This window comes from Macrosteles quadrilineatus, unplaced genomic scaffold (assembly GCF_028750875.1).
Source record: "Macrosteles quadrilineatus isolate MER2022 unplaced genomic scaffold, UCM_ALF_1.0 Scaffold_4__1_contigs__length_99947679, whole genome shotgun sequence".
In the NCBI taxonomy this organism is placed as follows: Eukaryota; Metazoa; Arthropoda; class Insecta; order Hemiptera; family Cicadellidae; genus Macrosteles; species Macrosteles quadrilineatus.
The window spans coordinates 15561357-15581976 of NW_026542597.1; the positions used below are offsets into that span (position 1 = coordinate 15561357).

Sequence of the window (20620 nt, forward strand, 5' to 3'; positions counted from 1 at the left end):
TTTTATGAATATTAAAAGCTTCCAGGAATGGGGGTGTTCCACTCTGGTACATAAACGCACACAAACGTTACACCGTACACATACATAAATAATTCATGTATGTTCTAATTATTAGAATACCTTGCTGTTACTGACAGAATTTTTAACTAAGGAAAGCTTAAGTTGGAAAGAGAGATGTCTTCAGGTCCAATATGAATATGCAACATATCTTTTCCCCCAAAATTTTCTAGATTTAAAAAGGTGTTAGTGAAAGTTAAACAATCTAATTTACAAAAATAGAGGGTGTGTATAGATTTTTGCGGTTCTTTTTCCAAAACGTCTTTGTGTTAGATTAATTCCTAGGGTTCTGGGTACCTTTGGACATGGGAAATAAACTAGTTGCTTTATTATCATGGTAAATGAAGATTTACCAACATAAACCTAACGTGAACAGATGAGTTTAACTTATCAACCCTCGCCTCGCCCCAGGCCAGGATGGGTAGGGAGATGTATGATTAGGTGTTAGTGGAATTTAGACCTTGCCAACGGCAGTAACTTACGTCAAACGCATAAAATTGCATGAGACTCAAAATTGTAAATGTTTAGTAAACCTTAAACATTAAATACTTCCAACAATATTATTTTTATACAAACCTACCTTTATAAAGGTTTTACCTATTTAATACGTGAGTGTTAATGCTGGATTGGTACGATTAAATTACTGTATGTTATTAAACTTTAACGCTTTTCTCATATGTATGTTTATACGTTTTGTGAGCATTTACAACAAGTTCCTCTGCATTTTATTAGACATCCTTTCTCTTGGAAATAAAACTATAAAAGTAGTTATATTGTCTAGTGTCTAGTCGTTTCGGGTTCAAATCCTGTCATCAAACAGCTCGGATTTCAGCTACTGTACGTGGCACTATATTGGTTTAGATAAAACCATAATTTAGGTTATCAAAGTCACTAGTCTATCCAAGTAAATCCACCGTTACTATAGTTTATCTTTCTTGTATTTCCTTCATCTAATTTAGAAACAATAAACACTAAAGTCTTTCAAGTGAAATCTGATACTACACATTTAAATTATGTTTGTTACTGCATGTTACTATTTTTTTTTCTTTTTTTACTACTAGCACTAGCCTCTTATTATTTGACACTTATAAGATGTAAAGATATTTTAACTTATCGTAGAATTATGCCCAACCTTTTGTAGAATGTGACAGCGTTTTACGCAGCATAACTTAGCTTTGAGATAAAATGTAGAGTACTCCTGACATAAGACCTATCCTTTTTAGTATTTTAGAAAGGTGGACCTACAAGATGGGTTCCAAACAATCTGGTCACGGCATTTTCATAAAATTAATTTCATTGGTGATTGGCTAGATTCGAGTCCCCGCCTCGAGATCCAAAGTTTTGCGAACCAACCACTAAAACAGACGCGCTGCTGCCTTGAGGTATTCTAGGGAGTTTGAGAATACATTTTTGTTTATTCTTTCCCCTCCAATTAACACTCTTGTAAGGCCTACTCTCAAAGATGTGAATTGCCTCTACAACTTTCTCTTCTTACGTTTATCTTTGTAAAAATCGTTATCGCAAGTAAAACTCGTCCGGCCTTTACAATGTGGTTGAATTGGGGTTAAAATAATATATAATGTGGGTTTGGTTAATAATATAAAGATATGGAACTGTACGTCATTCAAGTATGAGTGTATTACTAAAGCTGCTATGGGTTATAAAACTAATGTGTTTGTAATAGACCACCGTTAGTATTATCATTAATGTATGGTTAATTCTTTCTTACTTTGCTATCATTCATATTTTTGTTCTATTTTTTGTGTTTTCTTATTTTGTGTATTATTATTATTGGTTGACCATTAATTTGTGTAAAATTCGTGATCACTTTCATTATCTGCCCTGATAACTGATAAAGTTTCTATGGACTTCCACATTGAGCCCGTGCCCATCAATTGCCGAACTTGGGCAATCAGAAGCTTATTGCCACTTCAATACCACTCCAGTCACTTCGCATGAAAGGATTTCTGTATTAAACGTCGCTGGAATAAAATTACCATTGATGGTGGAAAATTTTAATGTAATTTCATTTCGGAATTGTATAGCTAAGAAATTGTAAAGGGAATTGTAAAGGTGTTTTGTTAACTGCTGGTTAGTTGACTATTCGGTCGGAATAAAATATTACTGTTAAAATACGTTTAAAATAGGTACCTTTTTGTGTGTAAAATTCGTATTTTTTCAAATAACATTATTGTTAAATTCCATGTTGATGGCCCGTGGATTACTATGAATGATATTATACCACAATATTATAGTCATACATTATTGTATTGGACCTTCGAGCGAATTGAATTATTTAATTCGAACCAAAGCTATTTGTTATTTTGAATAAATTCCATCACAAAAACTCACAGACAGTTTTAAACTGATACACAAACTGCATGCAGTTTAGTTGCATTTGAGTGGAAAATGGGAAATAGGAAATCTGACATTCACATATTCTGTTATTGGCTCTGACATGTGGTTTTAAAACATGTTTGCAACAATACAGGTTCTGTTCAGTGTTTGGAGAATGTTTATAAAATGAAGAGTGGAACCTAAACTCTTTTCGACCATTCCCAGAATTAGTTGCTCTCGGTCCAAAATATTCTAGCTAGTTTATATTGAAAATTTACCTTACAATCGAAAGTTCATTGGCTTAGTCAAATCACTAAGGTTTCCCTTATGGAATCTTTAATTGTTTAAAATATTTCCATTATCATTGTAAATTGTGATTTCCACCTAAGGTGCGTATTTTAACCCAAAAATTAGTGAAGGAAGAGTTACTGACTAAATCAGCTGTTTCATTAGCCTAAGCCATGATCAAGGACAGTTTTCGACAATTTATGGTGGATTCAATACTATACAGGGTGTCCATAAAAAACGTTTCAGGACTTTGGGAAATGAATCCCCATACTAAAAGGAAGAAAAAAGTTTATGGGAAGGTATGTCCGAAAATGCATATTAACCCAGATATCCGCCATTTTGTTTTTTATACAAAAATATTTTTATCTGTGAAGTTTTTAATTCGACGATTATGAAATTTGGTATATATGTTAATATACACAAGACCTATAATGGAAAAAATAATAAAGTTGTTCCGATTGTAAATTTCAAAATGGCGGCCGTTTGAATAATTTTTCTAACTTAAATAACTCAAAAACGGCTAATTCTATGAAAAATTGTCAAGAATACTTTTTTTTAGCATTTTTAATTTCCTATGAAACGATACCAAGATCAAAAAGATCGGAAAAAAGATAACTGAAATATAACGTTTTTTGTGTAAAAATAAGGCAAAGTTAGTCGGGGAACCCTTAATTTTTGCCTTACTTTTACACAAAAAACACACAAAAAGGACCAAAGTTGTTTGATACTTTCCTTGTATATGGTATAGCATTACTTGTAAAACTCGAAGAATTATGTGTATTTTTGTAACGTTAAAAAAATATGGACCTTGAAAAGAGAGCAGAGTTGTGGTTCTCTTTAATCAACCATGTCAATATGTCCGTTCACAAGAGAGGGTAATCAACCAACGCCATCGCTGTTGCTGGAATCTCGTTTGAAAATTACATATTTTAACTTCCCGCGTTGCGCCAATCACAAGGTCTCGATAATCTTTAATTTTGGCATTCGAGTCATAAACCAGAAATATATATATTCTCAGAGATAACCATTGTTATCAGATCCATTGTTTGTTGTTGTCAGAGATAACCAGTCATAAACCAGAAATATATATATTCTCAGAGATAACCATTGTGGGCTCACCATGAGTTTATCATCATTATCAATTGAGATGTAGACACCACCTAGTATTTTAACCCAAATATGAGTGAAGGATGAGTGTAGAGTGGTGTGAGAGGATTAGTGTAGCTTTGTTACTGACTGAGATCAGCCTTTTCACCAGCCAAATTCATTAATTTAAAGACCAATGATCAGGGACAGGTGAGTCCAGGTTTGAAGGAGAAAACCTTACACTTTTACATGATCTTTAGAGTAATTTTGATCTTAATACTTACAACTTTTGACTTCAGAAAATCGAATTTAATAGTTTGAACCAATAAGATGTATTGATGTTTAAAATGGTAATTTATTATGAAAACTTTACTTTTATTCAAAAGTATGACCATCTATTTTGTGAATAGTGTTTTGAAACGTAAAGAATCCCCTTCTGAAATCACCAGTTAGAAGATGAAATAATTCCCCGATCTATACTTAAACTATTTCAAATTGTACAGTGATTAATTTGATTCTATAGATAAAATGATTAGACTATAACCTACTAACTAATCCCTTTTTAGGTAATTTGTGGATTTAAAAGCCTCTACAAATAATATTCCATACAATCATTCATACAATAATTACAAATTGTGTCAGAAAATTACAAGTAAGTACTGTGCACTTAGTAACATAAAAATAGGTAACTTAGGATTTAAAATTCAACAATAAATTCGTTGTAATTCGCTTGGTTATTTTTTATTTACTACAAAACTTTATTTATGTATCATTATCTATCCCGTTTATTTATCTACATAAGAATAAGTTCTCATAACATACTTATGCACTATAAAATGTTGAGCCTCTATATTTAGTTTGGCTTGTCTACTTTTATCTCTCCTGGTTTTTGGCACTTCATGGAGGTTAGTTCACATCAGAGTCCCTTAAGATAAATGGCCCTAGTAAAATAAGTTATTTCCCGTTTACTTTCAGAGCCGTTACTCGCAGCTTACGACAGAGTTGAGGCTCAAAGCTAGCCTCAATCGGGGATTCAATGTGCATTAATGATAAACTCCTTTACCTCGTGTGAGGCTAGGCTCATGCGTTATGTATCAGGTGTCGTTCGGACTTACTTTCTGTAAGGCTTTGCGTAGATGAGGTGTTATTATTGGTGTTTTATGGTGAATCAGGGTATATTTAAAGTTTGTATTTTTAAAATAGTGTGTAAGATGTAATGGATTGAGCTGAAGCATTATTGAACAAACTTAAACTTACTTATCATTCCTGTCTAGGAGGAAATTACCTTTTTTCCAATTATTAAGATCTTTTATGCGTAAGGAGGGATTAAACATTATGAAAACAGACATGATTTAATCACTGAATTATTCATATAGTTCAAAGGCTATGGGCTTAACCATCTAGTTGGCAACGTTTAAAAAACAAATATATTCAAACTATTATATTAGTTATTGCCATTAGAGTTTTGAACAATTCAAACTAAAGCATTCATTTGTCTAAATGTTGAACTGTGATTGCTTCGCTGTAGTAAATAAATAAGAAATTGGTAGGATAAGGGATTGCCAGGAACACAGTATGCAGATTTGGTAAATTATTATTTTCAACTACTTCAACAAACAAAAATCACTAGAGCCTGGTCGTTTTTATAATAAAAATTATAAAATTTTGATCTAGTATTGACAAAAAGTATCCTATCAGGAATATCATAAGGTATTGACAGATCAGAAAATACAAATTTAAATTATTAACTTAGTGTTCTCCATGGTTTGGAGTGGAAGGGGGATATTTCCATTACAACTCCCGGTCAAACCACAAAACATACCTGCATCCAGGCGATAACTCTATTCGTCAACATGTGTAAACTACCTTTGTTTGTATGGTGGTTTTGGAGCTCAAAAATTACTCTTACGAAAACAACTTGGCTGTCAATATTGTATGAGTAAATCAAATACTGTAAAATGTGCGTTTTGCTCAGTTAATCTGGTTGGTGCGTTTTTACCTTTTATTTCAATATTGTAAATTGATATTTACCAAAGTACTGTTAATTCCATTATATTATTATTAATAATACCATTAGGTGGGGATTCCAACTAGGTATTTTAACCCAAATATTAGTGAAGGATGAGCGTAGAATAAAGTGTGATGATCCGTGTAGCTTTATTACTGACTTAAGATCAGCTGTTTCATTAACCAGGATTTATTTGCCCAATATCAGGAACAGCTGGAACCTTGTCTCAAAGTTTTTAATCGTAATCATCCACATGTTTCACAATTGTAAGCTATGTCACAAAACAAAAATATACGGGAGCTAACGAGACAGTCGGCAGTTTGCACTCGGGTTGAGCCATAACGGCGTGTTGTAGGTCCAACTTGGTGTTAATCGGAATATAATGCGCAATGTCCGTGTTGTATTGGGCAGTGTATCATCTATGTAACGGGATACACATTTGGACCAACTGTACACGTATCGCAACTGATAATTATAAGAATGTTATTGTTGTATGATACAAAGGTATAATGGCAAAAATAAGAATATACGTTTATAAAATAAATTGTGCCTTTTTTTAAACAAGCAAATCAAACATTTTTGTCAGTTCAAACATAAATAGAACACCTATTCTGTATCAGAATTTATTCTTTACAATTCCAGTGGAAGTAATTTTGTATTTATAATCGTGAAAGGTTTTGCAGTTTTGAAAATCTTTATAAAAGGCGTTGGCGCTGTAAAGCCTGCAATAGTCATGATGCAATTTGAGTACTGATTTCATATTGCGTCTTTTGAAATGAAGGCAGCTCACTGAACTTATTGTAATCCAAGAGTTTTGTCGGTTGCTATACCTATTTATTATACGCTATATACCTTATTGAAATGTATAACATTGTTTTATTTGTTGTAGGCTAATTATTATTTGTACTGTACCGTTTTAAGACAAAGTAGTAGAAATTAATAATATAAAACAAATGTCATTCCAATAAATAATGATTTTAAAGTCAAATATTCAGATAAATTTTAAAATGTACTTAAATTCAACAAGAAAATAACCGTTTTCATTTAAATTTCAGTTTGTACAGGATTTGCAAGTATCATGTAGGGTAGGTGTCTTCTCATTGGTCAGAATGTTCTAGAAGATTCAAGTTGTAAGCCAATCAGGAGATACCTACTGACCACCTATTTAAAGGCACTTCTTGCTCAAACCGTCCTTGTTTGCTTCTGACCATAATGCAGTCTAGTAGTTTTGTGAGTTAACAGTGATTTGTCGATTTCAAAGTGAAGTTTTTTTAGTGTTTGTCCCCCTTTCAAGGGGGTTCACGATTTGGAATTAAAACTTAAATACTACTAAATTTATAATGTACCATAAAATTGAAGAATGAGATGTAAAGATGAAGTGATTTTTAATTTTTTTTAATAAATAGCATGATTTTGAAGGAAGAAGTTTTTTAAGTAACCTGAGTTTACAATAGTAATACAATCAAATATGGTACAGTACTGTTATAACACCTGTACAATGTAAAATATTCATAACGAAATTATAAATCTATAAAATCTTTAAAATCAAAGGAAATAGGAAAATGAAGAAATCCAATTATTTTCATTTTAAAAGTTTGAAAATGAACGTGATTTCTTTTAGTTTTTCGTAGATGATTCAGAAATAGTAATGCGTCTTTAAATATTTATTTATTTTACTTCATGAGTCTACGGCTTTAATTAACTTAGATCCCTAGCTACAGGATTGTTAACAAAATGTTGCATTGTAATAGATGATAACAGTTTGTGTCAAAAGTAATTCCATAATGGCAGAAATGAAAGATTCTTCGGTTCCTGAACGTGTTGAAACCCCTTTACCAAAAGCATTGTTTGCAAAAACTTTGCAAACTTTTTTTAGGGGAGAGACGTTTTGTTCTCACAAACAAAACTTCCAGAAACGTCAATATCTTTTGTTTCTAGACTTTTTCGGGCAGTACTGGAGTATGATAAAGTTGACCTACAATTACTAGCTATTGTAGCTACTGCACTAGTGAAATAAAACTTATATCTGAGATTTAAATTTAATGTCGAGTGCAATGTTAGTATATTTCATCACTAGGGCCTAAAGTGACTCTTTTCGACCCCAGTTAAAGTTTTACGATCGAGGAGAAGCCGAGGTTGGAAAATGAGCGAGGGTTGAAAATACACTTTTCGCCCGTGCAATGAACTATATTTTTCCTACAGTCACCCGACAAAGTTGGCTTCCTTGTACTGTTTATAGTACAGAAAGCTGCTAATTGCTGCATATTTATACTTTGCTGTACGGTTTATACTTTGCCGTACGGTTTATACTTTGCCACACATCAGGATTCCAACGAAACAACACAAAACAGCGTGGTTCTAGTATGCACGTAATCCGTGTACGCTTGGAAATAGGTTGGCAACACTTAAAGATAATAATACTATGAGCAGCTGATTGACTATTATAACTTCGATTTAACCTGTCATTTCGTGTTTATAGTTTCGGTATTTCTGAACTTCCTGGACTTTTCTTTTAAACGTTTTTAAAACATTCCTACGATCTTAATAAAAAAAAATATATATTTAAAGCATTTTTTAGGCGCGGAAACCACTTCAAATTACAAAAACATACGGAACTATATTCTCAAAACGCGGAGCACATTTCTTGCCGAGGAAAAATAGCGGAGTGATACGGACCGTGGGTACTACTTTCTCTAAGGGCACCATTTGTGTTGCCAGCTGAATCTAAAAACGTGTTGTATAGTGTTTGAAAGACTAATTATTTATATGATTTATAGTGACTGTAGGAAAAATATAATGTGTAACACGAGTGAAAAAGGCCTTTGCTGCACTCGTAAACATTGCTCTCGTGTGCAGCAAAGTGCCACTTTCACCACTAGTTACACAAATAACTATTATATTGCAACATTATTTGGAACAAAACTAAAATAGTTTTTATTTAAAGGTAACCTCTCAAAACTGCTTCTAAATTGTTTTCGATTTAATTTGCTAACGCAAACAAGCAGCTATTTAGTAAGTGATTCAATCGTTTCGTCTATCACAATTGTGTTTGTGTACATTATAGGCCTACTATCGATATGTCAACTATTTAAAATTTGATAATTTATTTATTTATCCTGCCCTGGCTTAGACCGAAGGTCCACTCTTCCGCCAGGACAGGCTCCACAATTTTACAATGTTTTTTAAAATTACAAACTGTAATTTGAAACGAATGTTTTGTGTTACAATAAGGCCACAACTAACTACAATCGATTAAACAATCGATACATGCAATTGTTTACAATTGAAATTTGTAACTGAGTTGACAACTGCTGATTTTTACTACCTAGGAGCTACAAACGCCTTTTACTCCATAGAGAGTAAAAATACAAATTTTAATGGCTGTTTTGGTTCAGTATATGACGAAAATAATTTTCACCACACGGTTAACGTTTGGTAATATTTCCGTGTTTATTTGTGTGATTTTTTTGTTTTGTTGTTTTTAGTCAGTATCATAACTATCATACAGTCTTTTTTTTATGAAATTAAGTTGAAGGAGACTTTGACAAAGTGATAGAGATTTTCTTTCGCCTGACTTGTAGCATATATCCAGCTCTTAGCTTACATCTCTTACTCAGTGAACACACTTAAACCAAGACAGTTTGGCTTATAAATAATTAACGGAAATATATTATGGCCAACTGAGCTTACAATTAGGAAGCTATGATCTCTTCAATTCCTAGTACTGTCTAACCATTAATCATTAAACATTAAAATTTGCAACAACTTCCAACAGAAGATTTATTTGGAAGTGATTCTCCATTTAAGCATCACAGTAAGTTGATTTTAATACCTGTAGCTACATTTTCCGGGAAATCACAGTAGACATTTGGCTTACTCTGTACGAATTAATCTTCTTATAACGCCATACACATTTTACTGTGAAAGGTACTTTAGGATCGAAAACTCTTATTTTTAGTTATATTTTATGTAGCCTGCTATTCATCAGTTCCCATTAATACATTTAACAGTTATAATATACAAAAGATTTTCAATATAACATTTACGTACCAATTTAGCCATTTTTCAAGTACAAACAAAAGTAAACTACAATAGATTCATAATTGAAATTATAATTTAAGTAAAAGAATAACATTTTTATAACGAAATAAATAATAAAATTACTAAATGGAAAAATTGTGTTTTTCTTACAAGATTCCAGAAATTTAAAACAATTATCTCTAAAATTAACCAAATTATGTTAAACATTCTCGTGCACCGATGTATATAAAGGTTGAGACTACTTGCTTGTGGATGTTTATTTTAAATCTACATCAAAACTCATTAAACCCTTTTTATAGTTTCCTAAGTGAAAAATATTGCCTGTTTTTTTTTTTATCACTATATATACATGCTTAGTTAATATTGCATTGGACTTAAAAATTTTAGTTTGTTATAGACAGATATAATGCATTACTTAATAACTGTAATTTATTTGATTTTATTTCATTATTTAAGACGGTTCTACTGGTTCTACCCGCCGGAATAGTCAAAGATAATAGTTAAACATTAATTTATCCCCATACATTGCAAGCTCTGATTAAGAGCACAAAAGCACACAATCATTGGAAACAAATTAGTTTTAGAGTGATGAGAGCTTGTACCGTAGAGGCATGATTTTGAGTTGAACATTACCATCTTGAATTGACCAGGTAGAACCCTATTAATTTAATCAACTCCCAATATCTCGATTTTAGGAATAAATTGAATTTGCATTTTTTTAGCATGCAACCTGCTTTTATCCTCACTTATTGTAAAGTTTTACCCTCACTTTATCAACTTTTGCAGCTCACAAATTACTTTAAAACTGTTTTAACAATTATACACTTTCGTTATTTTACTAATTGCAATTTGACAGCAAAACTATTCGAATTTAACTGTAAGCTGCACAAATGTGTGTGCATCTGTCGACCACATTTCCAATAATGGAGTTTACCAACAGTAATATAGTGATTCTCCGATTCCCACTAATGCAACGAGTACACGCTTCGCTGAGAGCTTTGTTCAATACTCATACAATTAGCGGCAATGTTAATTATTTAGCTGGTGTTTATCATTTCGGTTATATATCGCAGATAGATTCCAGTGAAAAGTGGAGATTTGTGTATAGCTTGTAACTGCAGAGTTTAGTTTAATAAAAACTATAGCATTATGTTGCTTTTTAAAAGTATTTTTGATGTAATGGTAGTTTTCGCAACGATTTCGTAAAGGTAGTGTTAACCACACGAGTTGAAAATAGAAAACGATGGATGTTTCCATGTAAGATGGGCATAACACCTTTATAGGTATACGCTTAACGACATACAAGTATTATTATTGTTCTGATTTTGATCTTGTTTATTATAATACATTTTCTACCACCCAATTTCACCTCTTATCCGATCTTGCCTCAGAGGCTATAAAAGGATTCTAACCGAAAATGCTAAGATCAATATTCTAAGTTCTAACCCTAACCGATTGTATAATCCAGTAAATTTGTATTTAAATTTACTCATGGCGAGAAAGTTTTGGGGTAGTTTTGATTTTTTCGATTTCTTATGTATTTTAGGGTGCTGAATCCGAATCTGAGGTTTGCCAACAAAAATTGTTGACGCAACATTGACAAAAATGAGAAAAATATGGAAAAATGATATTTTTTGTAATATTTAGCTTATAATTTAGAAACTATCAACTTTTCGTTATTAGTCTTATAAAAATTAAAGTACACAAAATTTGCTACAAAATATACCCCTAATGTGGTTATCTCCGATGAACCGTTTAGGCTCCAGAGCTATTTGAAAATTGGAATATTTTGTGTTAGTTTTTAAATTTCTCCAATTATTCTGTCAATGACATATATTCATTGTATATGCCCAGGCAAAGGTCTTATATAAATCCAAAGTGTTAAAATTGATTAATTTTGTGTTACTGAACCGTTGATTTTTATTTAGTATACAGAAAAGTTACACGAACTGTTGCCGTTTAAATTATCCTCGTTTAGAGGGTTGTAATGAGGCAGGTTCTGGCAAACGTTTCGATGCATCATTTGTGAGCATTCTAGCTTGTTCATCTGCACATATAAAAAAAAAGTTACAAGTAAAAAAAAATTACACATAATAATAAGTAATACCAAAATCAAAATTATCAAAAGTAAAATAACAGCAATCTGTTAATCATGTAATATCATATGCACCTGATGACGTGATATTAAGATATACGTAAATAATAAAATGTTATGTAGGCATATACTGTTGCTAAGCATTTACATTGTGTGTAGATTTTATAGGTTGTAGGTCCTAGGGCGTAGGGCATAGGCCTACATGAGAGTGGTAAGGGTTAATTGACTTAAGATAGTCAATACGAATTTTGGCTAGAAAACTAAAATAACCTATGGTATTAACCTATGGTAACAGTGCCAATCACTCTAAGCCATGCATCGGTCTTGAAATTTTACACAGACAATTTTATAATGGGTGCCAATACGATTGAGGATGTACAATGGGCTGTGATGCTAGAGAGCCCCCTTCACACTGGGCCACCATGGTGGTGACACCGGTGGCGACACCATGGTGGCCCAGTGTGAATAGGGTAAGAAAGAATAGGGAAGAATAGGGTGATAGTAAGTAAGAAAGTAAGTATGGTACCAAACGCACATTCCTTTATTTATTAACTTGTTGAATCTACACTCAATGTAAATGCTTAGCAACAGTATATGCCTACATAACATTTTATTATTTATGTATATCTTAATATCACGTCATCAGGTGCATACGATATTACATGATTAACAGATTATTTTAATTTTGATAATTTTGATTTTGGTATTACTTATTATTATGTTTTAAATTTTTTTTACTTTTAAACTTTTTTTAAATGTCCAGATGAACAAGCTAGAATGCTCACAAATGATGCATTGAAACGTTTGCCAGAACCACCTGCCTCATTACAACCCTCTGAGCGAGGATAATTTAAATGGCAACAGTTCGTGTAGCTTTTCTGTATACTAAATAAAAATCAACGGTTCAGTAACACAAAATTAATCAATTTTAACACTTTGGATTTATATAAGACCTTTGCCTGGGCATATACAATGAATATATGTCATTGACAGAATAATTGGAGAAATTTAAAAACTAACACAAAATGTTCCAATTTTCAAATAGCTCTGGAGCCTAAACGGTTCATCGGAGATAACCACATTAGGGGTATATTTTGTAGCAAATTTTGTGTACTTTAATTTTTATAATATAGACTAATAACGGAAGGTTGATAGTTTCAGAGTTATAAGCTAAATATTACAAAAAATATAATTTTGTCCATATTTTTCTCATTTTTGTCAATGTTGCGTCAAGAATTTTTGTTGGCGGATTCAGCACCCCAAAATACATAAGAAACGGAAAAAATCAAAACTACCCCAAAACTTTCCTGGTAAAAACACAAATTAACTGAATAAGTAACAGATATTTATTTTGATAATAGAGATTCTACTGTTTAAACGAAAAAAGTTTAAGTATGAAAACCATAACAATGGTTCTCAAGAGTTTTAATAACCTTGCTCAAGAGGTGCTATGAAAAGAGTTGTTAATGTACAAAATATATCAACTGAAGCGGCACAGCTGGTATTGTAAACACAACTTTTGTTCTCCTCCGCTGAACACCCATCTGCCATCTCTCTCATTACCAAGATATCTCACCCCCCCCACCCTTCCCCCCCTCACTGCTTCCACTGTTGATCTCACAGGTTCAAGTTTAGTTTCACCTCACTGCCTCGGCAAAAGCTTCACTGATCCCCATTCTTCAGAAGATGTTACCTGATATTAAATCATCTCTATATAAATCCTTCGTGTGGTGTCCTTGATCCTTTGTGATAAAACTTCTTCGCCCTTTTTGTATCATAAATAATTTGTGGCTACATTACTGAGCGTTGAGTTTATGGTGTTTCCAGTGGAGAATGTCACAGATAAGACAGGATTCGAAATTAAAGACTCTGACCACAGCCCAAAAAGAACAACCCCTGGCTAAGTTGGTATAAGTTCTGGTGTCCACCGCTGCGAGCGCCGTGTAGTTACGAATCTCGTGCGCCGCAAATAGAAGTTAAGGTTGAGAAGAAATAACCTGGAAAAATATTAATTCAAAGTGTCAAAATCATATGAATAATATATCTTCCTCACATGGAGGCAGACATTTGCACCAATGAACTAAGGGTGGACAAACAGTTTGGGAGTTCACTCACAGAGTGCAGCAGTTGGCAGACTAGCCAAATACAAAAAATATAGTTGTTCCACTGTGACCCACGCTCTACCAGATGATAAGCAAACGTTTTTTTTTTTATAATTTTTAGTTTATATTAAATATTTTTTTTAATATAAACATACCTAAATATTGTCTTCGGATGGTCTAGGATGATGAATCTATTAGAGAATTTGTATAATCTGAGATGTAAGTTCCAAGAACTAATTAGCCTAAGTTTTTCCAGCAATGTTAGAAGGTGATTACAGCTGATGACTTTTTCACAGATTCATTAGCTGATTTTGTCCTTCCTTCAACAGCTTCTTTATTCAGCTTAATCTCAAAATCTGCAATCAGCGTTTTGCATCAACTAAATACCTTAAGGTTGAGAGAACTTTTTGAAATCACGAAAACTATAATATATATATGAAAAAATTAGGAATGTAATTTTGAAGGAGTTGGACATAATTTAGTAGGTCAAGTCTTTGATGAGTATTAATTATTGATTCAAAACTTGTTTTAGTTTTTATGTAAAATGATCACAAACAAGAACTATAATGAAAGCAATGGATTCCAAACCAATTTTGTTTAAACTGTTCATAACGAGATATGTTTACATTACCAACAAATAAATCTGAGGCTAAGCTTCCCAAAATTCTTGTGGGAGGTCACGTTTGTTATAACGTTTGATTGATATGATGAGGTCTTACCTTAGCAATCCTCTTTGGTCAAGCTAGTTCCCGAGTGATGATGAACCTTCTAGCATTCATCGGGTTTGAAATCGGTTTTGTTGGATCGACAATATTAGGATTGCTGAGGTTAGACCTCATCATATCAATTTTATATAAACAATCCAGAGGCTAAAATGATTGATAATGTTTGAGGTTAACCTTTTAGCTAATTTCCCTATAGGGGTAGCTACTACCGTAGGTGGCACGGTAAGACCTAGGCCCAGGACCGATTTACTTTAGGATTTTAGACAAAAATCCGGTTTTGATTTAACATTGTATGTTATAGTCCTTACAGCTGTGATAGTTTTTTTCATTTTTTAGAAATTTTTATTTTTAATGGGGATTTTCCCATAAAACCCCATAAAATAACGGAAAAATAGGATTTTCCCAAAAATGGCCTGAACAATTTTGATAAAAATTTAGTATATTATAGTCCTTTATATTCTGAAGAAAATTGTACAAATCCCATTTCTGTAAAAATTACGATTTAAAAGTTATTGTAAATTATGTTATTTTCCCATAAAAACCCCATAAAAATAACGGAAAATCAGATTTTTCCAAAATTGGCTCTAACGATTTTGATAAAAATTTAGTATGTTATAGTCCTTTAAATTCTGAAGAAAATTGTACAAATCCCATCTCCGTATATTTACTCTCACCGCTTACTTACGATAAAGGTTGTTGACAAGCTTATGGGAGAAAGTATGTGTCAGAATGCTGATACCGTTTATTTTAAATTTATGTTTAAGATTTAAATAAATCCAAACCCAGCCCAGATAATCTGTTTGAGTCTAACAGCTGATTGTTTGTTACAGATGTCGAAAAACACATCCCGGACCAGTAATACATCTCAGTGATAACCCCTTAGATCCAAGCAAAGTGAGTATTACATACTTTTACAAAGTATTAAATAAAGTATCAAAAGTATTACATACTGATTGGTTAAACAACTTACTCTGGATTCTGAAGTAGATATACATGTCATCAGTTGTGATTTTTTTAACCTAAAATAGTTAAATGAGCTGCTCAGAGAATTTATTTCTTTTACCGTTTCATCTATCTGAAATTTGCTATAATTTATCATAATTTGATTTGTTGCTATAATTGCTATCATTTGAGGTTACCTATTCATTTTGAGGCATGATTATAAAGTTGGCGACAAAGTAGAAAACGCTATCTAACATCAGGGCTAGAGATATAGCATTCATTAAGTTCAAAACTTTGTTTTTTTTTTCATTCTGTTTTCTTGAGTATTTTATTTAAAACTTAAAAGTTATTGTAAAAATTTTAAAAATTTGTACTATGTAGAAAATGTTGTGTAATAAAATCATTCATTCATTCATTCACTTTATCTGTGACCCAATTGATCTAAATCTGCAGTCAAAGATAAAAAATTACTAAAATCTGCCATTTTCTTTTAGATATTTAATAAATAATGTATACACTCTTGCATATAGTATTTATTCTCAGTACATTAAATGGTTCCCTACATTTTGTGTACTACATGAGATATAATATGACCGAAAAAGTTTGATCATCCAAACAGTACATCAATGTTGAACCAGAAACTACTTTTAGCGATAATTGTCATCCTTTACATTGCCACATGTTATATTGATGGTTGAGGAAGACATTGTATGAGAATCATCACTCATATCTACAACTGCTGTATGAATATATCTGCGTCACTCCCTTTTATATGCTGACTCATTTTTCTCTGAAATATCAACCATAACTCAATTTTCTGACTACAATGGAGTAAATTTAAGTTGGTTTAGGAAGAGAATTTAATCGCCAAGTGATTCTGTGTGGTAAAAAGAAAACTTACAGCGACCCTTTTTGAATTCTATTCCCAAAATTGACGTTAAAAATATTGTGAATACCTGCTTTTCTTAGAATCCATGTAAAAACATTTGTTTATGTTTGTAAATTATATTTTTTAATAGTATGCTAAAATATCTATGTATAAAGCTAATATTAAGTATCAACAAACTTTTGGGAAAACCGTAAGTTGCATACCTATCAACCTCATACTTGAATGAAAGTTCTTGAGTCCTTGGAGCCTAGACGTTATAACTCGTAAAACAATTAAAAAACTACAAATAAAATTAATAACCCCACAGTATACTATATATTTAAATTACAATCACTCTGGTATTTAAAAATTATTTTGATATGGTAAATAACTCTTCAGTGGCTGTTTAAAATTAACAAAATTAACAGTGCTCTTTTGGTGGGCAATTCCGAGTTGGCTGTTAGCTTTCATGGACTCCCTTGGAGAACAATACAAAACCACCAAGAACATTTTTCTAATCTCACAGTGTACTAGATATTTAAATTATAATCACTTTGGTGTTCAAACAAATATTTTTGGACGATAAATAACTCTTAAGCAACTGTTTGGAATCATCCAAGATGACTAGTGTCCAAGGAGTCTTAATGTGAAACTTCCCTTAAAAAACATATTTTTTTTAGAAACCCTCTCCTAAGAGCACGAACCTCAGCTAAAGGGCTGTATTTAATCACATTAAAAATATTGAAGACACATCAGCTGAGAAATTTGTTTTATTTAGAGTTTGTTTGTTTACTTTTTCCTAGAGTTAATATTTTGATACTCATCGAAGAAATTTGTGATAAAGTTATTAGTTTTGATTCTGTTATTAGTTCAGTTTAATGCAAATAACAAGAGATTTTCGTTTAAATCAGCAATAAGAACTATTTTGATTAGCCGGTAATATTTTCATGGTAAGTAAACTGTTTTCTTACAGTACCAGAGACCAACATTATTCTCTTACCCCGTTGCGAACCACTGGCAGAACTAGTTTACAAGTGTAAAAGACAACAGATTAATTGTCAGTAATTGTATTTTGATGTAATGCTTGTAGCATAATTTTGTGTTTATAAATATCATTTGTTAACTTTTCATCTTCTGTGAAGAAAAGTTCTAGTTAACTGTAGGTCGTAGGTTTCCTCTTTAGCCTGTTGGTAGGTTCTGTATTTGAGGTGCAAAGAAAATTACTCGAGCGATTCTTTCTAGGATGGTTTCCTTTTGGACGCTCAGGTAATTATTAGCAGGGCTGAATGGGTCGTATTTAGGTTGTGGTATTATAAATAGGCTGCACTTTACTTGACGTCCTACACTCATTCGAATGAAAATATCGATCGATATATCGATGAATCGATTGCTTCATTCGATATATCGTTTGGTTAGTTAGGTAAGGTTAACCTAACCTAACTAACCAAACGATATATCGAATGAAACAATCGAATGAAAATATTGAATCGAAAAAACAATCGAATGAGTGTAGGACGTCAAGTAAAGTGGCTGCACTTTACTTGACGTCCTACACTCATTCGAATGAAAATATCGATCGATATATCGATGAATCGATTGCTTATTATTATTATTATTTCTTGGACACAGTGACTGACACACATCTAGGTGCATATTTTGACCTAAATATGAATGTAATGTTATTAAATATGAATGCAATATGAAATCAGGTGAGTTAGAAATTAAATGACCTGTGCAGCTTTGTTACTTTCTAACATCAGCTGTTTATCTAACCAGGGCCGATTATTAAAAGACCAATGATCAAGTACAGCTGGGCCCAGTTTCAAACTATCAAAATGCTTATGGAAATTTTCATGATTAAATTGCAGGCTGTTGTGTAGGTCCTCTGTTTTGTAGCTAGAGGCACAACAGATTGCTTTGCAAATGTATAGTGATGATTTTTCTCCTCACTGAGTTATCAAATGATTTTCTAGAAACAGTTTGGCTTCTTATTATTTCAATTAGTATTTTCTTCAAGCTGTAGTTGAAGTTTCCTCCATAAGATGCTTTAAATGTAAATCGGCACGTCTAAACACTACATTTGAACAACATCTTAAGTATGAAAATATATTATGTTACAGAATAAATGAATAAATACATTTTTCCACTTTTTAGTGAATTTCCCATAAAGGGAATAAGCTATTACCACAGGTCTCATGGTAAGACCTAGACACGGGACCAATTTACTTTTTCGTTTTAAGGTCCCCAGAGGCCAAAAACACTATCCGTTCAAATTCATATGTGTGTCCGTTAGCGCGATAACTCAAGCAAAAATTATCCGATTTTGATGAAATTTGGTATAAACGTGTAAACCTACATTCATTCAAACGATTTCGTGAACCAGCATGGTCGGACTATGGGAACAAGGGTTTATGGGGTAAAAATTGTAAACCTACATTTTATTCAAACGTGTTTGGGAACAAGCATAATCGGACTATGGGAACGGGGTTTATAGGGGGTTTTATGAGGTAAAAATAGGTTTTTCTTTTTTTTTTGACCCTAAAACATAAAATTTCATAATTTCTTTCCAAACTATTTTGGAGAGTTTAAAAATTAATAGTTATGTATATTGAAGTGTTCTTGTATGCCCAACAGTTATGGAGATAGCCTAATTTAAAAAAATGTAAATTTAAAATTCCTATGGAGAAAATATACTGTTGTGGTTTGCCTGTTTATGAATATATTTCAACCAAATTTGGAAATTTTGTTTATTTAATATTAAGCTATCAACATTTGCAATAAAAAAAACACATCTCAATATCTTCCCTGTAGCAGCAAACCTAAGTACTCACCAAAATTAATGTTGATTAAATAGGAATTAAATCTGAAAATTTGTAGGGAATATTTTAGTAGAAATCCAGCCAGGTAAATGGAAATTTGCGTAGTCTGCAGTGTTGCTGCAGCGAGGGTATTATATTCAATTCAATTAGCATTTGGTTTACATTTTACGTCTTATGTACCTTCAACCTAGCAAATATCCCTTTAAAATTATTTCTCAAGGAACGTAAAGTAGGATGAATAAATGATCGGCATTTTCGTGACAAACGAGCGAACGGAAACTGACATGGATATATTCAAGCGACCAGAGCTTTTGAAACTGAAAGATGCCACTCTCTCTATAATATTTTGCAGTGAGATTAAGGCTATTATATAAATTACAATTATTCGTTCAATTTATTTAGGGATTTTTATTTGGATCTGGTGAGATCAATAATTAACTTGCAGTTATTTATGTTTAGTTAAAATATGAAATATGATTGTTACTATGATTATTTGGATGTAAATCCTTGTCACTAAGTGATTGATGTGTTGTGTTAGCTGCAACCAAAACAATGTCATAAATTGGTTAGTTAAAACCAGTGTTTCTTCTATCTGGTAATGTCAAACCACCTTCACCTACTTTCATTATGATCCATGATAATCAAATTTAAAATTAAAAAGTTGTTAACACTTTTTAGCGAATTTCCCATATAGGGGAAGCTATTACCGTAGGTCTCATGGCAAGACCTAGACCCGGACCGATTTACTTTTTCGTTTTGAGGTCCCCAGAGGCCAAAAACACCATCCGTTCAAATTCATATATATATATCTATTTATATATGTGTCCGTTAGCGCTATAACTCGAGCAAAAATTATCCGATTTTGATGAAATTTGGTACAAACGTGTAAACCTAAGTGTATTCGAACGAGTTCGCGAACCAGCATAATCGGACCATGGGAACAGGGGTTTATGGGGGGTTTTATGGGGTAAAAATGGGGTTTTCCCATTTTTTACCCTAAAAACAAAAAGAATTGTATTTTCTTTCTCAACCATTTTGTAGAGCTTAAAAAAAGAAATAATTTAGTATATTGAAGCGTTGTTGTATGCCTAACGGTCACGGGGAAAATTCAAAAAAAGTTTAATTTAAAATTCCCATGTTGTTCTTATTGAGAAAATGAAAAATGTTGTAATTTACTTGTTTATGGATATAATGTTGATCAAATTTGGCAAATTTATTTATTTCATCCTATACTATTGACATATTGTCAAAA

General features: G+C 32.2%; 1 protein-coding gene across 9 annotated transcripts in view; it reads left to right on the forward strand.

Annotated features, from left to right (window-relative positions):
• The window catches only part of LOC128992696 (syntaxin-binding protein 5-like), a 420306-nt gene that overhangs the window by 330569 nt on the left and 69117 nt on the right, over positions 1–20620 (forward strand). For all 9 annotated transcript variants that reach the window (XM_054416409.1, XM_054416406.1, XM_054416408.1 and 6 more), the window contains exon 5: positions 15570–15633. In XM_054416409.1, the coding sequence (XP_054272384.1) occupies positions 15570–15633 (64 nt within the window). The remainder of the gene's footprint in view (positions 1–15569; positions 15634–20620) is intronic.